The sequence below is a fragment of the Acomys russatus genome, chromosome 9, assembly GCF_903995435.1.
Source record: "Acomys russatus chromosome 9, mAcoRus1.1, whole genome shotgun sequence".
Lineage (NCBI taxonomy): Eukaryota > Metazoa > Chordata > Mammalia > Rodentia > Muridae > Acomys > Acomys russatus.
In genome coordinates, this window is record NC_067145.1 from 65,759,047 (window position 1) to 65,780,809 (window position 21,763).

The 21,763-nt window shown below is 39.6% G+C and overlaps 1 protein-coding gene across 1 annotated transcript in view; it reads right to left on the reverse strand.

The window, feature by feature from the left end:
* Nucleotides 1–21,763, reverse strand: part of Ryr2 (ryanodine receptor 2) — a 561,576-nt gene that overhangs the window by 104,042 nt on the left and 435,771 nt on the right. Inside the window, 9 exon segments of the mRNA XM_051151477.1 lie at nucleotides 906–998; nucleotides 2,775–2,862; nucleotides 3,672–3,912; nucleotides 5,467–5,787; nucleotides 9,294–9,424; nucleotides 12,618–12,699; nucleotides 13,897–14,135; nucleotides 14,688–14,748; nucleotides 21,407–21,456. Coding sequence (XP_051007434.1) covers nucleotides 906–998; nucleotides 2,775–2,862; nucleotides 3,672–3,912; nucleotides 5,467–5,787; nucleotides 9,294–9,424; nucleotides 12,618–12,699; nucleotides 13,897–14,135; nucleotides 14,688–14,748; nucleotides 21,407–21,456 — 1,306 coding nt within the window.

The window sequence follows — 21,763 nt, forward strand, 5'->3', positions numbered from 1 at the left end:
AAGAAGGTGAAATAGCCTATGCCTTTAATCCCAGCACTTGAGAGGCAAAGGTAGATGGATCTTTGTGAGCTTGAAGCCAACATGGTCTACATAGTGAGTTCTAGGATAGTGCACACTGGAGCACTATGTCAAAAACAAACAACAAAGAAACAAAACAAAACAAGAAAATGAAGGTGGACTGAGTTATAGTCTGGTACTGAAAGACTTCATAGCAAAGTGAGAAGTGATGCAGCAGTTGATTCATTTTTTTTAAAGATTTATTTTTTTTTTATGTGTATAGAGTTTTTGCCTGCATGTATATCTATGCATGCGCGTTTTGGTACCTACAGAGGCAAGAAGAAGGCATCAGATCATGAAAAACTGGAGTTACAGATAGTTGTGAGCCACCATGGGATGCTGAGAATTGAACTTGGGTCCCCCACAAGAGCAGCCAGTACACTTAACCACTGAGCTGTATCTCCAGCAGCAACAACTGATTCATTATAAAGGTATACTAAGTCATAATATTGCAGTATATTATTCAATATATAGTTGTATTCCATCAAATATATAATTTTCTGAATATTAGAAACAAGAATATTTGTATTCCAAAGATATATGTTTATTGTGTAGGTTGTATGTATATTTTATATGTTCCAACTTGTAAGAAAGTATTTTTAGTAAGTTTTGTTACAGGTTCTCTATAAGAATGTTACCCTTCATAGGTTATTTTTATGTCTCAGTACTTTATCACATTTGATTCAAACTGTTCCTAGAAACTATCCAAAAAGCACAAATGTCTTTACATCAGTGAGCAATATTTTCAAATCAACCCAATTTCTATTAGGAAAGTTTTCACCAAAAATAACCCTATATAAGCCATCAGCCCATAAGGGAACATTGAAACAGATGAGAAGATTTGATACCTTGGACATCTTGGACTTTGTGTCAGTGATGAGGAAGGACATGTTGTTGATTTCATTCTGCACCACAAAATTCTGCTCTTCTCTCTTGAAATTCTAAGAGGTTGCAAAGGAAATTTCAGTTAAAACTACTGGAGAAAGCAACATAGTCAGAGTTATGGAGCAGTCCTTTGTGTCTTCAAGGGCAGATGATGCTTTGGTGTCTGACTTATGCCAAGATGGCTAGGTTAGGGACAACTGTTTCATGAAATAAAGTGAGTATGACTGAGTTTTTCCAATGCTGGGGATGAAACTTAGGGCTTTTCCCATACAAGGCATGTGTTCTGCCACTGAGTATATGCCTAGCCCCTCTTCTTACTTCTTATTTGAAGATAAGTTCTCATTAAATTGTCCAGATTGGCCTTGAACTCACTCTGCATCTCAAGCAGTCCATGACCTTATAAGCCCCCTTCTATCACTTTCTGGGGAACTGGCATGACAGACCCATGCTGTCAGGCCCACCTTCAATGGCTATTTTGAAAGACAGAAAACCAAGTTTAGAAAGTTTAAGTCATGAAATCACAAGTTGCTAAATGACAGTATGAACACGCCATCTCCAGTTTAGCTTGGGAGTGGCATATGCTATCTCCTGGGATAAACAGCCTTTCTAGAGCACACACAACTCTGATGTAACTTTCTACTTTCTATTCTGATAGGTATTTCGTCTAATTATAAAAGTGCCATGACATTATTTTATGTGCTTTTAATTTAGAAACAGAATGGTAAAATCAATTCATTTTAAGTATCTGGAGACAATATTGATATGTATAAATAGGTTTGATTCTGAAATATATATCACTACCCCTACTATTGAAAGTACCATAAAATGAGCCTTCTGGTTATATTAAAGAATCCTCATCCTAAACTATTATTTAAGAAAAGTTAAAAGATGCTTCATTGGTGTTTAAGTGCCTGGTGAGTAGAATGCATATGCCAACTTTCCAACAGTTTTCAACATCTTAAAGCATCCAGCCCTGGATCCCTCCCATTTGTTCCCTTGGCAAGTAAAAATTGGGTTACCTATGGAACAGAGGGAAAAGTAAAAGACTGTTAATCCATCTCTGGTTTTGGTGAGTAAAGATGGGTTGATTTATTCTAGAATATACATTTCCCCCCAAAGATACCTCAATAAGCTAATGTATCCTTTAAAGTGTGCTGCACATAATAAGGAATCATTCATCAGGCATGGTGGCACATGCCAATGGTCTCACAGAAGCAAGAGAATTACAAGCTTAAGGTCAGGCTAGCTTAAGCTATAGAATGAGGTCCTGGCTCAGAATATCAAGGGCTGCGATCCAAACCAGGGTATATCTTTGGGCTAGCATGCCCAAGCCACCAAACGAACAAACAAAACGCCTCATTTAATTTACTTAGAAGAGCAGAAACAGCCTAAAGCAGTTTCCTAGGATGTCACAGACTATCAGACAACAGTGAAAATATGCAAATGTACATGTTTAAAAAGTGATTTTAAACCAAGCAGGCCCTAAAGAGTCACAGCATGTGGAGGTGAAGCGGCCACTTACTACCAGCCTGGGTTATATGACACACTATTGAAAAGAGGGGGGATACAAACAATCATTAATATTTATACAACACTATCAAAAGGTTGTTACCTTTAAAAGACAAATTACAGAGCTTAAATAAGGCTCTATTTCCTAGAAGTCCCCAGAGGCACCTTCCTTCTGTCCTAAGCTATCAAGTGAATTCTAAGAGACAAACTCAGGAAATGCCATTCAGACACTGACTGCAGGGACCAGACAACTGGTCTACCTTTTCAAAGCCCTCATCACACATAAAACCATAGATATTTCTGGCCAGCATTCTCATACTTACATGGGATTTGGACCAGTAGATGAAGACTTCAGCCACCATGCGAAATAGCTCCTCTGCTTCCGGGTTGGGCTCCTTCAGCCACTTTGCCCTGAAACACATAATAAACAGGTTCTCAATTAAAGTTAACTAAGAAAAACAAGCCTTCCCCCTTACCCTCCCCCCCCAAATCAATCTCCCTCTCACTCTCTTTCTTTCTCTCTCTCTCCAGGGTCCCTGGCTACCCTAGAATTTGCTATATAGACCAGGATGGCCTTGAACTCACAGATATTTGCCTATTTCTGACTGTCCTGGGTGATAGGATTAAAACTGTATGCTACTACACCCAACCTGCCAAAGCCATGTTTGCTGACCAGAGAATTTATAATGGTTTCATGGTAACACTGTAACATTTAAAAACCTGTAAACATTATAACTGTCCAACTGCTTTGAAAGAGAAAGAAATTAAAAGTAGAAAGTTTAGATTTATTTTGATAAATTATTACTTTATAATCCATATCCACACTTATGTATGATGTTTTGTATATGTATACATATTATTTGTATATACTATAACAATTTTAAAGCATTTTCTTTCTACATAATATGAAAACATGTTCATCTACAGCTCCAGTCTCTGCTGTAGAAACAGAAATAATATAACAATAGATATGCTACTTTCAATACATAGAAGGTTTCAGCAAACAGTATCCAGTGGTAAGCTGAAGATGCCCTATGAGAATTAATGTATGCATTATTATCTATGTATACATCATTATGCATGCATAATATCTTGTCATATTATAACCATGAACACACTCATGGCTCAGGAGTCAGTGGTCTAGGTGATCTTTATGACCAGATGAGCCGAAGAAACCCTGAAGGACTCTGGGGAATGAGCCACTTTTGCACATTTTTTACCTGTTATAGTCCACAAATCGGATCAAGAGTGGGTAGAAGGCATAGAGATCCCTGGCCAGAGTGGTGAACTCATCTAGAATGAGCAGCTCGGCCTCAGACATGTCCCCTCTGGCCTCAGCTTTCAGGTGGTCTTCCTCAGATACTACCATGGCAGCCTTTTTCTTTAGCTTCTCCATCAGTGGTAAGAAATGAGTTTTCAAGAGTTGAGGTTTGACCTTGTTGATGATAGGCTGTGAAAACACTGTTTAGAAACAGACATTAATATTCTGCTGTGAAGATACACATTAGAACAAGGAGGAATTGCTGGTGTGATAATAGGAGTGAGATCCCCACCTCTTCTCTCTTGTGGCTTCCTTAAGAACAGAGGCCATGTCTCTGCAAATTCTCTACCCACAACCCTAATTATATAATTGATGCTTAAACATGATTAATGAACTCAATTCAATGCGCTTTTTTTTAACAAAAGATTGATGATTTAGAATAAAGTAAAAAAAAAAAAGACTTGGAATCATATCAGAAATCAATATTATCATACAATGCCCCCAAATGGAAATGAGTCTTCCAGATCCTTTGTTTTTTTTAAGAAGACAAATGCTCTCTAAAGTATCATCAGGCGAGACCTGCAGGCCCCTCTCTTCATCCCATCCTCAGCTCCTGAAGGGTTGGGTTCTACACATCTCTGCTGTCCTAGTTAGCATGCTGTAATAATTCTAGGCTTGTACAAGCAAATTTTAAGATGTATTTTTACCTTAAAGTTATATAACATTCATACACGTTCATATACAGAAATATATACACATACATACACCTCTTCGATCATTAAAACCCTGGTGTTACATATGTTTTTATCAACAGGTAAACTCATTAATTCATACTATACACAGATCATATTTCCCAAGACACAAAATGCGGCTGAAACCTAAGTGTTTGGAGAAAATGTAACATTTTAGTAAGAGGATATTCAGAAACTATTTACCCATATTTATCCAGCTTCCAGAATTTTAATATAAACACTGCAGTGACAAGCTGACCTGTACATGTTTTACTTTAGTTCCTCAGCCTATTGTCACAGGAGAGTAATATGAAGGTAGGTTGTTTCAAAATCCAGTATTATATTTTTGTCTCTGTCTAAACCTATTCACTATTCATATTAATAGTCGTAGTTTCTTGGGCTTGCTAAGTAATCTTATATAGAAATAAATGATTTAGAAAACTCTTTGAAATTATTAACTATGGAATAAGTAGCTCTAGTAGTCAATTCAATACAACCTAGAATTACCTGGGAAGAGAGTCTCAATGAGGAATTGTCTACATTGGGTTGGCTGGTGGGCATGTCTGGGGGAGGGGTGCTTCAATTAAGTTTATTGATGTGGAAGACCCAACCCACTGTGGGTGACACCGTTTCCTAAGCAGGAAGTCTTAAACTATATAAGAGTAGAGAAATTAAGCTGAGTAAAAGAAATCAAGTGAGCGTGCATGCATTTATTTCCTTTTGCACTTGATATCCTTGCAGTGATATACTGTAACTGCAAGTGTCAGCTAAATTAAAATCTCTCTTTCAAAAGATGCTTTTGGTCAAGATATTTTATCATGGCAACAAAAGTGAGACTAGAGCAGTTAGCAAATGTCTGATCTGATCCATATCTTTTTAAATAGCATAACAGGGCTAAGCAATGATAGTTTTGAGCACAGGAGAAACCACTGAAGACTACTGTGGGAAATTTCTAGCCCTCAGTATTTCAAACTTTTGTTGGAAATAAAACAAGTGGTAGGGTGTGTTATTTCCAGTTCTTACCGGCCAAGCGCTTCATCCAGGCTCCTTCATCGATCCCCAGGTTGTTGTAGATGATTTTGAGAATGTTGCCCAGCAGTGTGTTCATGTGCTCTGAGTTGAGGGCTGTGCAGCACATCTCGGCCCTCTCTGGGTGGTTCTCAGGACCGTGTTCCCACCACCGTGACATGTAGCTGCACAGCATGGGAAGTACAACCTCCATCATGTGTGGCATCTGGGTGTAGCGGATGCCTGACTCTGCCAGCTCTATAATCTCAGCCATGAGCTTCTCCAGAGATGGAATATTTGGGCACACATCTTCCACGTTTGCTGGTAAACTGAGAGCTGAAGAATCATGATATAATTGGATTATGCTCAATGTAAGAACAGGTCATGTGACAGATCTGACTGTCTCAAATAGATGCCATATTTCATTTTTGGCTTCAAAACATAAACCTAGCTGCACTTCTGTCACCTTCTTCTTCTTCTTCTTCTTCTTCTTCTTCTTCTTCTTCCTCCTCTTCTTCTTCTTCTTCTTCTTCTTCTTCTTCTTCTTCTTCTTTACCATGGCCGTCACTTCAAAGTTCTTTCCTAACCCCAAGATCCTGCCTTGCCATCATGCTCGGGGGCTAGTGGACAGCTGCTCTGCCTACTTCACAGGAAACAAGAATAGCCGTTCTCTCTTCCCCCTGCTTCTCTTACTCGCCAACATTGCCACACCATCTCCATGTCTCTCCATTCACCTCTATCCCCTCTTTTTTAGAGGAAGGGGTTTGAGGTCCTTCTCTTGTTACCTACTGTCTGTCTGAATGATTTTCTGACCACAGAACCTTGCTCAGGTCCCTAGTGCCAGCCTTCTCCTCTCTAGCAACTCCTGGCCAGCCATAGCTACAGATGTGCAAATGTCTCCAGAAGCTCCCAGGCATCACTGTCTGTACAATGATGTACAACTCAGCTCAGCTTTCCAGCACACAAGGAACTCATACCAACAGCTCACTGGTGGCTAGGCAGCTTTTCCCTTTTCCTGAACTTCTTCACCTCCTTTCTTACTATTGCCATCTCCTGACTCTGTGACTCACTGTCTTTTTAACAAACACCTTTCTCCTCGCTGAATTAGATGTTGGCTTCTTTGAGGATCCATTTTTAGCCTCTTGGCAACTACATCCACTATCGCTGGCTTCTGTTTGTTATAGCTACGAACATTCCAAGTTTTATGTATTTATCTTCCCTCTCCCCCCTCCCGACTTATCCTGTATTTTTCCCCAGGGTCCACTGAAACACATGGGTTTAAACTTTTCACTTCCTCTCCAACATACTTACTCAAAGAAGGTGTTATCCAGTCAGTTGTCCTGGCTAGCAGCTTCCTTGGCTCACATCTGAGATGATGCTCCCTCCAGGAAACCTCAGAACCACTCACTGCCTAGTCTTCCCAGTGGGTGCTGTCTAGTCACTTTGCTTCTCTGGGTCTCAACCCAGCTGAGCTGTACACTGAGCTCTCTTGCTGCTTTCAGGATGGATCTCTACAATACGTCAACGCCCCATCTATAGCCGGGAAGTGAATCTTCTCTGCTGCTGGCTTCAGTCTCCATTCTTTCGTCCCTCCTTTGGCTTCCCAGCCTTGTTTCCCTGCCTGCTCACCTCTCCTGAGAGCTGTGTCCAGTCATGCTTTCCCTAATGAACCAGAGTTTCTGTCCTCCCAACTTCAGGACTCATCCTGAGTTATCTGTGTTGTCTTCCCAGGGACATTAGCATAACATTACTTTCTGGTGCCCGGTAGTCTTTATTCTGAATTCTATTAATCATGTCTACCAGGCTGTCTCTCTACATTAGGCCAGAACCTCCTGAGGGAAAGAATCAAATCTTAGTCATCTTTGTATCATATCTCCTCTATCTGTCATAATCTAACAAAAATACTCTGGAAATAATGAAATTTTCTTTGATATGCAAGAGAGGTGGTATAGAAATCTGAGCAGGTAAGCACTCTGTCTGCACAGTTCCTTATCTGAACAGAGGTAATTAATCTACTTTGTTCTTGACTCATGTCCAAATGCTAATGACTCACAAAGCTTTAATAAGATGACTGTATATTATTACAGAGAAAAATCAACAATTTGAACTTATTTTTCATTACTTATAAAAATTATGTCAAAATATTACTATTGCACATTCAATACATTTGGCTATACTTGTATTTATTCATGGTGTAAGACTGAAAAAATAGACAATTTAAATAATTATTCAGGACCCTAAACATTCCTTACTTGGTAATATTCACTAAAAACGAAAACAAAACAAGCAATGGTGTAACTATGTCACAAAGAAGCGAGCTCACAGATGGAGAGGTGTGCACACCAGAACATTCTGAGACTGTTAGAAAACATCCAAAATATATAGACTTAGAAAAACATCAAACAGGGAGAGTGTGTGGAGCAGCAGACCGGCTGGACCAGCACGTGGGCCAGAGAGACACCTAAGGACCCGTCCCGTGGAACGGATACCGGAAGGTTCACTCTTTTGTCCCTTTAACCTTTTTTCCTTCTTGTGTAAGCTAGTTGGGTTGTATAATAAAGTTTAATTATTAAGAAACAGAAAAAAAAACCATCAAACAGAATAGGTCCCCTCAGAGGGCATCTGTGACATATTTAGGCTGGAGGATCAGTCTTGACTATTCTAAGAGGCTACTAGAAGAAGAAGAAGAGTCAGCTTACTCTTCGTTCAGCTCAGTTTGTATTCCTGTTAATAATTCTAGTAAGTTCTCAAAGGTAAATCTCTAAAGTCATCAGCAGGGCAGTTTCACTTGGAGTCATTAGCAAAAGAGGGCTATCTGCCCAACAAATACTCAGATTGTCCTGCGTGGGGTACCACACATGGATCTTAGGGAGACACACCTTACATCCAGGTGTGAACTGAAGTTGTTGGTTAAGTTTCTCTGAATTCCAGTTCTAAGCTTTTTAAGTGATAAGTCAGATAGAGAAAACATTTAAAAACACATGAACTAGGACAAGCAAGTTATCATCTGACATTGACATGAACAGTGTCACATATGTGTGAGTGTATGTGTATATACCCATGCATACACACATACATGCGCACGCGCGCACACACACACATACAATACATCATAGATACAAAATAAATGTTAAAAAGTATAAAAACAATGAAGGACACAAATCTATCAATGAATAAGTGATAATACCATAGCCCTTCCTGACTTACAGTAAGACTATTCAATAAGAAAGCAGATCAAACTACTCTTTCATGTTGGCTGGTTATTCTGTCTGCTTTACTTGTCTATGTCTCATTAACTTAGAAGCAACTGAACAAATTTTCTTCCGGAAATGTTAAAGGAAGCACACGTTGAAAAAAGAATGCTAAATTATAATACATAAGAACAAGGTCACTCAGAGATCATAAACCAAAAGAGAAAAATTTAAAAACCACTATATAGCAGAAAACTCCCTATTTGCCATCTATGCCTGTTCATGATCAAGCATAAAAATGATTAAAATTATGAGATTTTTAGCCCACATATGCACAGATTTCTTCAAATTATGAACTACCTCATCTGTCAATCATGGTAAGAAATCACCCATACCTTGCAACCAACCCCTAGCTCTCGTAATCCAGGAAAGGGAGCTCGGCTGGTAAGCCGGGCTCATGAGCTGCCTCACTCCAGCTGACTGCTCCCTGATTTTCAGAAAACAAAACTTCTGAATACATTATCTCACTCTCTCAAGAACAGAAAACGCTGCAGAAGTGCAGGAAAATTCAGCATGCATCATCAAGACATGACTTCATTTCCCAAAACAAAACAAAAAACAAAGCAAAGAGAATGAGCATAGCTGTGCTACCTGCTCTTTCCCGCGAAGACCTGGTGTTGTAGATGGAGTAGGCATTATGTTTGTCCAGGTGGGTTTCTAAAAAGGCTATAGGGAAGGCACCAGCAAAGGCAGCCAGGCATTCTCCGAGTGCAGACCGCTGCCTGCAAGTACAAAAGGTTTATTGTTTCCAGATGAATAACTGAAGAAGTTACATCGGAATTGGCGAATTTAACCTTCAGAAGCAACACCAATATTGCTACTAAAAATCAATCCTGGAATCCAGTTTTGTATATTGTATATTTGTATAATAATAATAATAATAATAATAATAATAATAATAATAATAATAATAATAATAAAAGAATGGTTTTAATGAAGAAATCTTGATCCGTGGAATAAACAATAAATTGTCTATTAGGAATAGCTTTAAAATCGGATTAGCAAGACAAACAAACCATGAAAATAACAAGCTCTGCTGCTGCACTCACAAATCAGAAGGCTTTCTTCCCTCCCTGGCTGCCTTTTCCTTTCTTCCATTTTTTCTTTTTTAAGTAAAATAACAAAGGGAGAATTCCTGCTACTGCCTTAGTGGATACAGAGGAGTAAGAAGTTGAAGGAATAATACTGACTGTGTTTTATGCAAACTTACCACATAAAAATAATTTTATAATAGCTGTGGCATGTTATAAATACAAAAAATGGTAAAAGCTACCAGTATTACTTGAAGTTGATTTATCGTTTATAAGAAGAAGAAACTATCTAAGAAGCCAAATGCTGTTTCATTGATGGGGGACAGAGATTAAATTTTGATAGTATTTTCTTCATTCTTCCTCCTTATCATTACTAATGTACTTAATTCGTGGCTTTTTTGGAATCTTAAGTTGTTTACCAAAGAAAGACTGATAGGGAAGTTATTTAAGAATATTATAAACTCCCTGAAAGAAGTATACAAATATATAAATGTGACTTAAATTAATATAAAACATTATATTATTTTACTTTTAAACTTTTTTCAATTTTTATTTTAATGACGTGTGTGTGGCAGATATCGGCATGTAGGTGGCCTTGGAGGCCAGAAGAGGACACTGGGTCCCTTGAGCACCTGTAACAGGTGACTATGAACCAACTAAAGTGGCCACTGGAAACAGAATGTGGGTCCTCTGCAAGGACAGTGTACACTGATGAGATCTCTCTAGTCCCTACATAATATTCTTGTTAGGTAGTTTAAAATATCCCAGAAAAGAATGTGCCTAGACACTTAATGACAGAGGGTTTTGTTTTGTTTTGTTTGAAAAGTATGTCATCAGGTGAGTTTTTGGACTGTGAATTTTTATTAGTTATAAGATTTAAAAGTTAGGTTCTAAGTGACCCATTCTTAAGTATGGTTACTCAAATGTCAAGCACAGTCTACCGTTATATCCATCAGTTTCCTTGGATGTGGGTGCTGGCTTCTTCCACCAGAGTCAAGATCTCTGACGGTTGGAGATCTTGCTTTTTCACTGTTGCATCCCTGCACCTGGCATTTAACTTATACTTAATAATCAAACAGCAGCATGAAAAGCTAAATCTGAGTAATGGAAAACACACCATAAGACTAAAACTGATTTTGGAATTTTTATCTGCTAAAAAAGTATGATGAAAGTTTTTTGACATTATAATAATAAGGGGAAAGAACATGTATGAAGTAATTAACAAATGTCATTAAACAAAAAAATCCAAAGTCCCTGTGTATAAAAATACTACCTACATATAACAGGCAAGAAAAGAAAATTCATAAAATTAAAAAACGTGAGTGCCAAAGCATACACAACAGGAATAACAAGCAAGGGAGAATTAAGAAAATGTCTGAGAATAAAATCAGGGCCCTACTACTCACCCACAGCCATAAAACTGAGAGGAAAGCTGAGTGCATGCATATTTAACAGTCAAGAGGATAAAGCAAACCAATTTTGTAAAGACATAGTGATAAGTCATAACTATTTCATATATGAGTGAATTTAGCTGAGAACTTCTGAATTTGGGGATTATTATTGGTTAGGAAAAATAATCACAAGTAGACACCAAAATCCAGGAATAGGTCGAATACCAGGGCTTAGTTTGCCTGTCACCAGCATTTGCAGTGCTGGGTCACTTCTGTCTGGAATGTGAGAAAATGGAGCTGGTTTTAATGAGTTTCCAGCTTACTGCATCCATCTCTCTCTCTCTCTCTCTCTCTCTCTCTCTCTCTCTCTCTCTCTCTCTCTCTCTCTCAGGGTGGGGTGGGAGGGTGTGTACTCTCTCTCTAGGGGTGGAGTGGGAGGGTGTGTAGGCATGTGTGAGTACATCAGGACAAGAGACCAGAAGTCAACATTGAGTCACTTCCTCAGCCACTCTCCAACCTAGGTTTCTTTTTTTGTTTGTTTGGTTTTTTTTGTTGTTGTTGTTGTTTTGTTTTTTTGTTTTTTTTTTGAGTCAGGGTCTCTCACTGAGCCTGGAGGCTACCAATTCATCTAGACTGTGCTGTCAAGCAAGCTCCAGGATTCTCCTGCCTCTGCCCTCCCCAGCCCTGAGATTACAAGCTGTGTGTTGCCATGTTGGCTTTTGGTGATGTGGGTTTGGTCTGTACTTCCTAGGCAATCTGTGCAGTCTACACTTGGCTGTCCTGATGCACAGTAACAAAGCTAGCAGGCAACCTCCTATGACTTGCAAGCGCTAAGTTTAAACTTTATGTACTATGCTGTTACACAAAAGATAAACCACTAAATTTATTTTTATTCACCTCACATCCTGATCATAGCCCCTCCCCCCCCACCGACCCTTCTCTCCCCCAGGTCTCACCCTCCCTCCCTCCCTCTTCTCCTATCCCTCCTTCCATACTCCTCAGATAAGGAGATCCGCCCCACCACCACCACAAAACCACACCAGTACATCAAGACACTTCAGGACTGAATGTATCTTCTTCCCCCGTGACCTGGTGAGGAAACCCCAACAGGGGGAAGTGATTGAAAAGCACTCAACAGAGTCCATGTCAGAGACCCCCACCCCTCCTCTTTCTAGGGTCCCACAGATGGCCAAGCTATCTGTTGGCTACATATCTGTAAGGGGCCTACGTCGAGTCCATGCATGGTCCTTAGTTGGTGCATCAGTCTCTGTAAGCCCAAATTTTTATATGCTATGCCATTATACAAAAGACAAACAATTGTTTGCACATCTTTTCCATTACTCCACTGTGCTCTGTAATAATACTTCTTAACTTAAAGACTGTCAGTCCCTCTTGAGAAACTGGACAGATGAACCTGGGTTGCTTCAAAAGTGAGAAACGAGTATAAAGTGAGGTTTTGAGGTGGTACCAGGCTATCTGTTCTCAGCTCTTACCTCTCCACGTAGATGCTCTTGCTGGTTCCCAGGGCATACAAGCTAGTCAGAATTCTGTAACAAGACACCTGCACATCCTCCACTGAGAATAGAGAGAAATAAACACTTACATAACTAATGACCCCGGGGAACTCATAGCCCAACCCAGAATTCATCACCAGAGTCATTGTAATGTTTGAAACTTTAGAAAGGGAAAAGTAAGAACACATTTACAAAATAAAACATAAAAGCAGTTTTTTTCCCCAAAATTCTCCCCTGCTTTAAAGAATGTGTTGGGATTATCTAGAATATTCTGAGAATTATCTTTAATACTCTTTCTCAGTATGTGAAAGGAAAGGACTTGATCAAGAATACAATGAGAAGGAATAAATGTCAGTTTTGAGTATTGTTCTGGAGAGAAATAAATATTCTATGTTCTACAAAGGTTTGCATGGAAAAAGGTCTTTTAGTCCACACAATCTTGACTATAATAAGTGTTTGTTACCATAACTCACAAGTGATATCTCCAATGATCTGACATTTGGATATGTTTTTCCAGGAGATTTTAAATTTTATTTTTAATTAGATATATGCTTATCTGTCTACCTGTGAGTGTGTGCATGCTAGTACAGGTGCCTGCAGAGACCGGAGGCCTGGGCCCCCCAAGGCTGGATTTACAGGGGGTTGTAGGACATCTGAAGTGGACTTTAGGAACCAAACTCCAGGCCTCTGCAAGAACAATGTATGATCCTAATCATTGCGCTGTCTTTCCACCTTTCCCTTCGTATAGTATTTGATGTTAGGAAAATTAAAGAGTATCTAGGAAATACCTTTAAATTATTGTATAATGCATGCTTAAAAGCCAAAAGAAATCTAAGGAATGCGGCTTTCCAATTCCAGCCCACACAGATACAATGGCATGACTACAACCCATGTTCCTACTGGTGAAAACAAAGATTTTGACAATGATAGCAATAGAGATTATTTGAAAGCATTTAATATGGCATGCCCCTATGCTCCAAATCCATCAAAAATGAACACTGGAAAAGATGTGATGGATTCAGGGAATGTAGTGGAACCCATGACTCAACAGTGCGGATGATGCGACCCCAAACTGTGGCCTTATTCTGGGTCCATGTGACACGCAGACCTGTCTCTAAAAGAATGGTTTCTGTTAACTCATATACCCATCTATGCTGCTTTGCAGTAATCCAAGCATCTGCATGCAGAAGCAAGCATGCTGGGATGACCCTGATGGTCCTAGTTCAAAAGCCAGCCTCTAAGGACCCAATTTACATACATATCAGATCTTCTCCAAACTGATGCTGGCCGATGTGCTCAAACAGGGACGAGAGCATGGGCAGCAGAGCCACGGTGGTGTAGTTGATGATCTGCGTCACCCCTTTGGGCTGGCTCCTGGTGTGAGTAAACTGGCCTTGCTTGAGGTTTTCCATTGTCTTTTCCAGGTCCTCTGCTGCGTTGTCCAGAAATGCCCTGAGAGCACTTTTCACGCTGTCCAGGCCTGTCTTCATCACAGTCCTGGGAAGTCAGAAAGGAAGAGCTTGGGCCTTCTGATAGCAACAAAATCAAAGGCGAGAGCTGTCCCCCCTCACCCCCAGGCCCACAATGCTACCTTTCTTCTACAGTACCCACCTAGAATGCACTTAACTTTTCTGTTCTTATTTGCATACACTAATTATATATAATAATGGGTTTCATTCACAACATTTTCAAATATGCACACAATATGTTTTGATCGTATGTACATCCAACTACCCTCTCTTGTCCCCATTGTTTCCTCCAGCTTTCCAGAGAGTTCCGCTTCCCCTCCCTCTCCCTCTCCTCTGTCTCTGTTTCTCTCTCTGTGTATGTATGTGTGTGTGCTTGCACATGATACATACAAAATAGATAAGTCAGTTATAAAATGAGCTACTAAAGAAATAATTACTGTGTCAGTGTTTACAAGTTTTTTTAAACTTATGCTAAATTGTTCATGAAACCACAAAAATAAAATCAAGAGATGTGGTCGTTTAAAAAATTCTTACATATCATAATTATATTAATCACATAGATAAAAACATGCCTATTTACCTTGCATCCAAAGTCTGACCCAAAATATGAAGACAGTTCACAATTGAAGTAGCATCATTCCCTGAAATGGAAACAAAACACTGTATAAACATTCAGAATTTCTTAGCCGTCTCTTGTCCTGTTAATGCACGTGTCACGTTTGTTAATTCACACAGTTCAATCATGACTTAATAAGAGAGGCTTTTGAAGACTTGAGTTTGAAATCATGCGGTTTCCCTGCTTCCAAGTGGTTATGCAAATGTAAGTGGACAAGCGGGAAGCATGTCTCCTCAGGTAGCAGACAGGCTCCAGAAGCATTGGAAAGCGTTGCACAGAAGAGCTAAAGGGATGTTCCCTGAACTCCTCAGATGCACTCCTCTCCCCATGCTAACTCACCGGGGTGCAGTTGGCATGCAAACCTTTAAAGTCAGAGCATATCCTTTCCAAATGAGACTGGCTAAACCGCTATACGGTTTAACTACTCCAGGAGTCTCTGCTTTCTTATTTCATTCAATGGCCTCAGGGGAAATTAATGCCTGAATTCTAAGGTGGAAAGGTGGGTTGATTTATCCAAACTTTGTTGGTCTTTGGCAAAAAAGAAAGCTATAGTTAAATTCATTTTATTTTATTTTATTTTTTAAAATTAAAACCAGAGGTTAGAGAAGCTAAGTAGAACTCTAGTTTTTAGAAATTTATTTTATTTTTAAAATTATGTGCATGTATGTGGGTATGTGCATATGTGTCTGCAGTACCTGAGGAGAACAAGAGGGCCCCTTAAGCTGAAGTTACAGGTGGCTTTGAGTCGCCTGATGTGGGTGTTGGGAAGGGAATCTGGGTCCTTTACAAGAACACTACTTGTTCTTAGCTACTGAGCCATCTCTCTAGAACTTTAAACAGCACTCTTTTGCACTACTGAAAATGTAATTCTTAAGAACAAGATTCATGTGTTTTAATTGTCATTTTGTATAAAAAGTACAAAATTATGATTGACATAAACAGTGTATATCTGTGCATATGTGCGTAAAATGCTTAGTGATGGGTATTTTTAGAGGTAAATAAATAAAATAATGACTCTATTAGTGAATCGTTTGACTACCAAAATATGGTCAAACTATATTAGTCTTTGTTCTATATTTTCATCACACACACACACACACACACACACACTCACACACACACGCGCGCGCGCGCGCGCACACACACACGCACGCACACACACACACGCGCGCACACACATAGACACACACACACACACGCACACACACGCACGCACACACACACGCGCGCGCACACACATAGACACACACACACACATGCACACACACACACACGCACACACACGCGCGCACACACACACACACACACGCGCACACACATAGACACACACACACATGCACACACACGCACGCACACACACACACACACGCACACACACACACACGCACACACACACACGCACGCACACACACATAGACACGCTGGATCTGTAGTATAATGAGTCCATGTTTCAGTTTAAGTTTTTGTAACATCTGAATGTTATTTCTTTAAAAAAAAAAACACATCCTAAAATAGCACCACTCACACACACATGGAGCCAGCAGACCATCCTGGAACAGGAAGGAGCAGAGCATCTTAGAGACATCCTCAGACAAAGACACTCTCAGTTCCAGATAGACACTGTCCTCAGAGATGCTGAGGGCTCTAAAGAGATGCCTGTTTCATTGTCTCGACCATACCCAACCAACCAAGCACACTCTGAGCCTTCTAGGGATAACATACACAGAGTAATTTTCCCATATTTCCTGACAGAAGATAGAAGTAATTATTTGAATACATGAAGTATTTTTGGAGGGCGCCATCCAAATTGCCAATGTAACTATAACCTGCTGACAGTCCAGAAGAAAATTTTCTCTTGAGTTATGTCACTTAACATTTACTTTTGGAACTTATCCATATAGAAATGTAAGCGGAAAATTAAGTATTCTCAACTGGAAAGCAGAAAAATTCCATAAAACAAGTAGCTTTCTTTTAGACATCTGATACTTATGGTGCCCCAATACCTCAGAGTTAAGAACTGTGGTGAGCTGCAGTGACTTTTGTATGTTCAGATTTGGGGCCAAACGGAAAGCATTTTTGGAGAGTAAGCATCTCTGAAAGTCTCCATGTCAAAAGTCTGAGATACTCTCCACTGGCTCAGGGCTGTATCTTGGGGACCTGTGTATCTTACTAAGAAAAAAACATTTTTTCTCCTTAAGAATTTCTCAAGAAACAAAAACAAAATTAAAGGTTGGGTTATTTGAGTGCAAAAACCTTGCCATTTCCAGCACTTACTGATTTGAGTGTCCGGTACCTGTCTTCTCTATTAAGACCATGGGCTCCCTGAGAGCAAGATCTGATCAGTCCATTCACCCCTTCACTCACGAGATCTTTTTAAAGGCTATTATGAGCTGAGCTTTCTGCTCAGCCCTATAAGGACAAACTGAAGGCAGAAGGGCAGGAACTTACTGCATTTGGTGAGAACTAAAAATGCAAGTGTTAGCTGTGGGAAATCTTGTCTCAGGGAGTAATAAGGGCACCAAAGCCCTTGAGCCGGGAAAAAGGGCATAACACACCTTAGGAGGTGGAGAATTTGCTGGGAAAGCTGAGGCAGCACAGTGAGCAAGGAGAGGCACAGTAGTGAGAATGGACAGAGTAGTACACAAGGAAGCCAGTGACCAGGACTTGCATGCTCAGGTACATGAGGAAACCAGCGCACAGGACTTGCATGCTCAGGTATGTGAGGAAGCCAGCATACAGAACTTGCATGCTCAGGTCACTCTACAGAAATGGAAGGCACTGGGCATGCAGGAATAGGAGAGGAGGCTGGTATCTGACAAAAACATGGCTACATGGCTACATGGTGCACAGAGTGGAAGAGGGTATTCAGACAGAATAGGCTCTTTCATCTTGGAGTAGCACAGGTAAAAGTGTTCGAAGATTGACTCTAGTGTGGTAACAGAAAGAGAATGTGCTTCATTTATCCATCTTCCCAGCCTGAAAAGAACGGCTCTCACACGGCAGGCAGACAATGACCACATAGTCAACGATGCACTTAAAGCACTAGATTTTTTTTTGTGTGCACATAATGCCTCATCAGCCTGTGCAGGCACCTAGGCGGTCATCCCCGATGCTGCTCTGCCCTCAGGGTCTGCTTTCTCCACAATAACTGAAGGACTTAATGTGATGGGTAGGCTGGGGGATGCCCTTGCTGCCTTGAAGTTAGCAAACAGAATGTATATCTAGCTAAACTGCAGAGTAATTAAAATAAAAATGACATTTCTTTAGCCAGAGTTGGGTTCTTAGAATGGCAAATGAGATCCTTTGTGCTTGTCCAGCTGTCTGAGTACCAGTCCCATCCCAACTGAACTCCAGAATCCATGTGTGTATCAACTTAAGACACACACACACACACACACACACACACACACACACACACACACACAACCACTTTAGAATTCACGTGGAAAAGCACAGACTTAAGCAGGATGGCACTTTCTTTCTCCTCCCACTTCCCCACCTACAAAATATTTTCCTCTATTCACCAGGATTCTATGGTGAGAATATCTATCCTTGGAAAATGTAACTGCCACTTTCCCACATACCATGCAATGCTTGAGAGCCTCCTGAAGATCAGTTCGGAGTATGAGAACTATTGGTCCCTTCTGTCCTTTGGGTGCTTTGATGTAAAGAGTTTAAAGGCGATCAAAGACACACATGCAAATGTGGGAAGTCAGCTTGTGGTGATCTTCATGGCTAGATGTCACAACAATCTTGTGACTAGCCAGAAGAACTGTAGATGTGAATTCAATTTGGCAGATAACACATATTAAATATCCCCAGTACCCACAGACCTACTCACCACAGTGAGCCCAAGGGCAGGGATCCAGTCTGTTTATTATTCTCCCCTGATCTCCAACACCTAACTGTAGGAAGTTAATGTCTATCTTCTTGTGACTTCAGCTTTGGTACCAATTATCAAGCCTAAATCTGCCTTAGCTGATTCTAAAATGAAGTCACAAATTACTTTCAAGTATTATTTTTTATGTTTAGGTGTGTGTCACTTGTATGGAAACTGAGCCTGGGTCTTCTGCAAGAGCAGTATACATTCTTAAGTGCCAATCCATCCTTCCGGATCCAAATCATGATATATTTTGAACTAAAGCGGTATATATCATATATTTGATAAATACCTTATTTCCCACCAGAATATAAAAAATAATATGCAAACATATACGGGTAGGGTGAAAGTACTAAAGAAAAGATTAATGTGACTACATGTAAGCATCAGCTTAATATTTTTTAGGTCTCTAGTAAAATTCATCTCTATCTCTGATGTACTCATGAAATGGGAAATACAAAGGTGTCTTGTGCATATACTTTGAATAGCCATACCTTGTACTGTATTTTGAATTTAATTTGATTCACTTAAGAGCTAATAAGTCAGACTTGAATAAAACCAATATGTAAAATCTAATAGATCAAACTAGGATAGAAACACAGCAGGTTCACACTTTCTGCAGTATCTCAACATTCATTAGCTCATATTTGGTTTAATATACACAACAAATCTTTAAGATTAGTGGTGATTTTATGCCTCCCACAAAAAAATAAAAGTTTAGACATTCAAGTTTCTTTTCCAAACCATTCAGATGGTTAATTCTCAAAAGCAGCGTGTACATAGTCAGATCTCAGTCAGTGTTCCCTCCTGGTCATCACATGAGTCTAAAGGCAGGCTGTAGTTGTGTTATGTAAAGCTTGTGTGCTAAGACTTAAATACCATTATCTAGACAAGTCTGCATAGAGCATTTTGTTTGTTTGTTTTTTGAGACAGGGTTTCTCTGTGTAGCCTTGGCTGTCCTGGACTTGCTTTATAGACCAGGCTGGCCTTGACCTCACAGCGATCTGCCTGCCTCTGCCTCCGGAGTGCTGGGATTAAAGGCGTGCACAACCATGCCTGACCATAGAGCATGTTTTATTGTTAAAGACATCTTCCAGCTTAATGGATTTCAAATACAGCATCTAAGTAGAGAATAAGATTAAATAAGAATGAATAAAACTATGTGATACGTGTCTCTTCAGTTACGCTTAGATGGTATACTTGAAGGGAAAATATAACAGGAAAGGGAATCCTTGCTGAGGCAAGAACCATGTAGTATTCCTTTAAGAAATGTTATCATTTCTAAAATGGCATAATAGAAGTATCTGGAATGCTGGGAACATTGTCTTGACCTGACTATTTACTAAGTAGATTATAATTATAGAAAGTTTCTTATTCTTAAGCTATATGTATTTTGTCATATATGTGGGATATGCTAAATTTTCTAAAAAGGGAATTAGTTAGGTAAAACATAAATAATGTATGAAATAGGTGGCCAGCTAGAAAGAACATAATGTTTTCATGTGAGTATATAAACAGACAATGCCCCCATCGGAGCTATCCATAATTAGACAATATTCTCTGAGGACAAAGGGGTGTTTAAGCCTGCTGTCGCCCTGGGAAAGTTGAACAGAATTCTTGTCAGAAGAATTTCCCATGAGTTGTCTATTGATGAGAAGTTAAACAAGAATAGTTAAGCCTACATCACTCTGAAGACATGACCCTGAAAAATTTAAATATCTTAAGTAATAATGTAAAAATGGAGACAACTTATAATGGAATATTAGTTAACTGATACATAAAAGTATACTGAACATACTTGTACATTCCAGATATGAGAAATATATAGTACAACAGTGGCTGGCTGTACTTAAATCTATCATTTCTTAAAAACTTAAAAAGAATTATTGGTGCCTGTCTGTGTGTGTGTGTCTTTAAGACCCTCAGTTTGTTCACTGTGACTATTACAAAAAGGATTTAACTTTCTAACTCTATAGTCTTTCATAAAAATAGTTAGATTGAAAGCATTTCTAGCCATATATCTGTATAAAATATTCCAACATTGGCCCCAAAACCTAGAGAGGAAAGGCTTCAAATTTGCTTTGGCTGTTTATATAATTAGATAAAAAAAAAAAAAGAAGAAGAAGAAGAAGAAGAAGAAGTGAGTGACAAGATTCTGCCAGCAGCTGCTAATTCCTAATGCTCCAAGCAGGAACATCTGTGAAAGTGAGTGCCACCCTGCACAGCTGTGCAGGAGCAGGTGCCCAGGAGCCTGGCTCCCACCCACGGGGGCCCTCAGACACATCAGAAAGAGGATGAGGTGTGGGGACCCACATTGTCCAAGCAAAGCTTTTGGGTGCTATAGTCCCAACTACCAGGCTCCAAAGTTTGGAATGCAGGAGACAAACATATCTGTAGTCAAGAACGTTGAAAATAAAGAGTAAATTCCAAATTTGGATCAATATCAGCTTATTATTTAATCCTCCAGAGAGAATCAAGTGAAAATCCAAGAGCCTGATTTCATGTTACCCTTGAAATAAAAACATGGCAGAACTTGCCACCTTCATTCATTTGATCTTTTAATAAAATACCCTTCCGTTTTCAGTCGTGAATTGGATCAGCTTAGGGAAGTCATAGCCCTCCATTTTTTCATAGTTAATGTTACTTATATGCAACTTCCGGGAACTTGTCTGGCCTATGACGGCCATGCATGCAGCCGTGCAGTCATGCATCCATGCAACATAGCAGCACACAACACAGTGCAAAATTAGCAAAGAAAAGCCCCTGATGGCCATGCGCAGAAATTTCCCAAGGGTCTCCTTACCAAACAGTGAAATCCTATGCCTGACAAGAACTCCAAGTTTGCAGAACAGGCTGAGAACAAAAGAAAAACAAAAGGAGAAAAGGGGGAGGGGGGAGGGAGATAGAAAAAAGACAGGGGGAAATTAAAAATAAATTAAATAAGATGAGAAGAAGAGAAAAAAAAAGAAAGAAAAACAAAACAGCTGACCTATGAGCCGGAAAAAAAAGCAAACATGATGTCACGCAGAAAGGGTCGATTCTCTGAGCAGAGTGTGGAGTACAGTAGTAAAGAAAGAGTTTCTGCGCATCTTAACAAACATGGTTAAAAAGCACATAGTACAAGTAAAGAAACAAAAATAAAATAGAAAGCAAAGCTCAT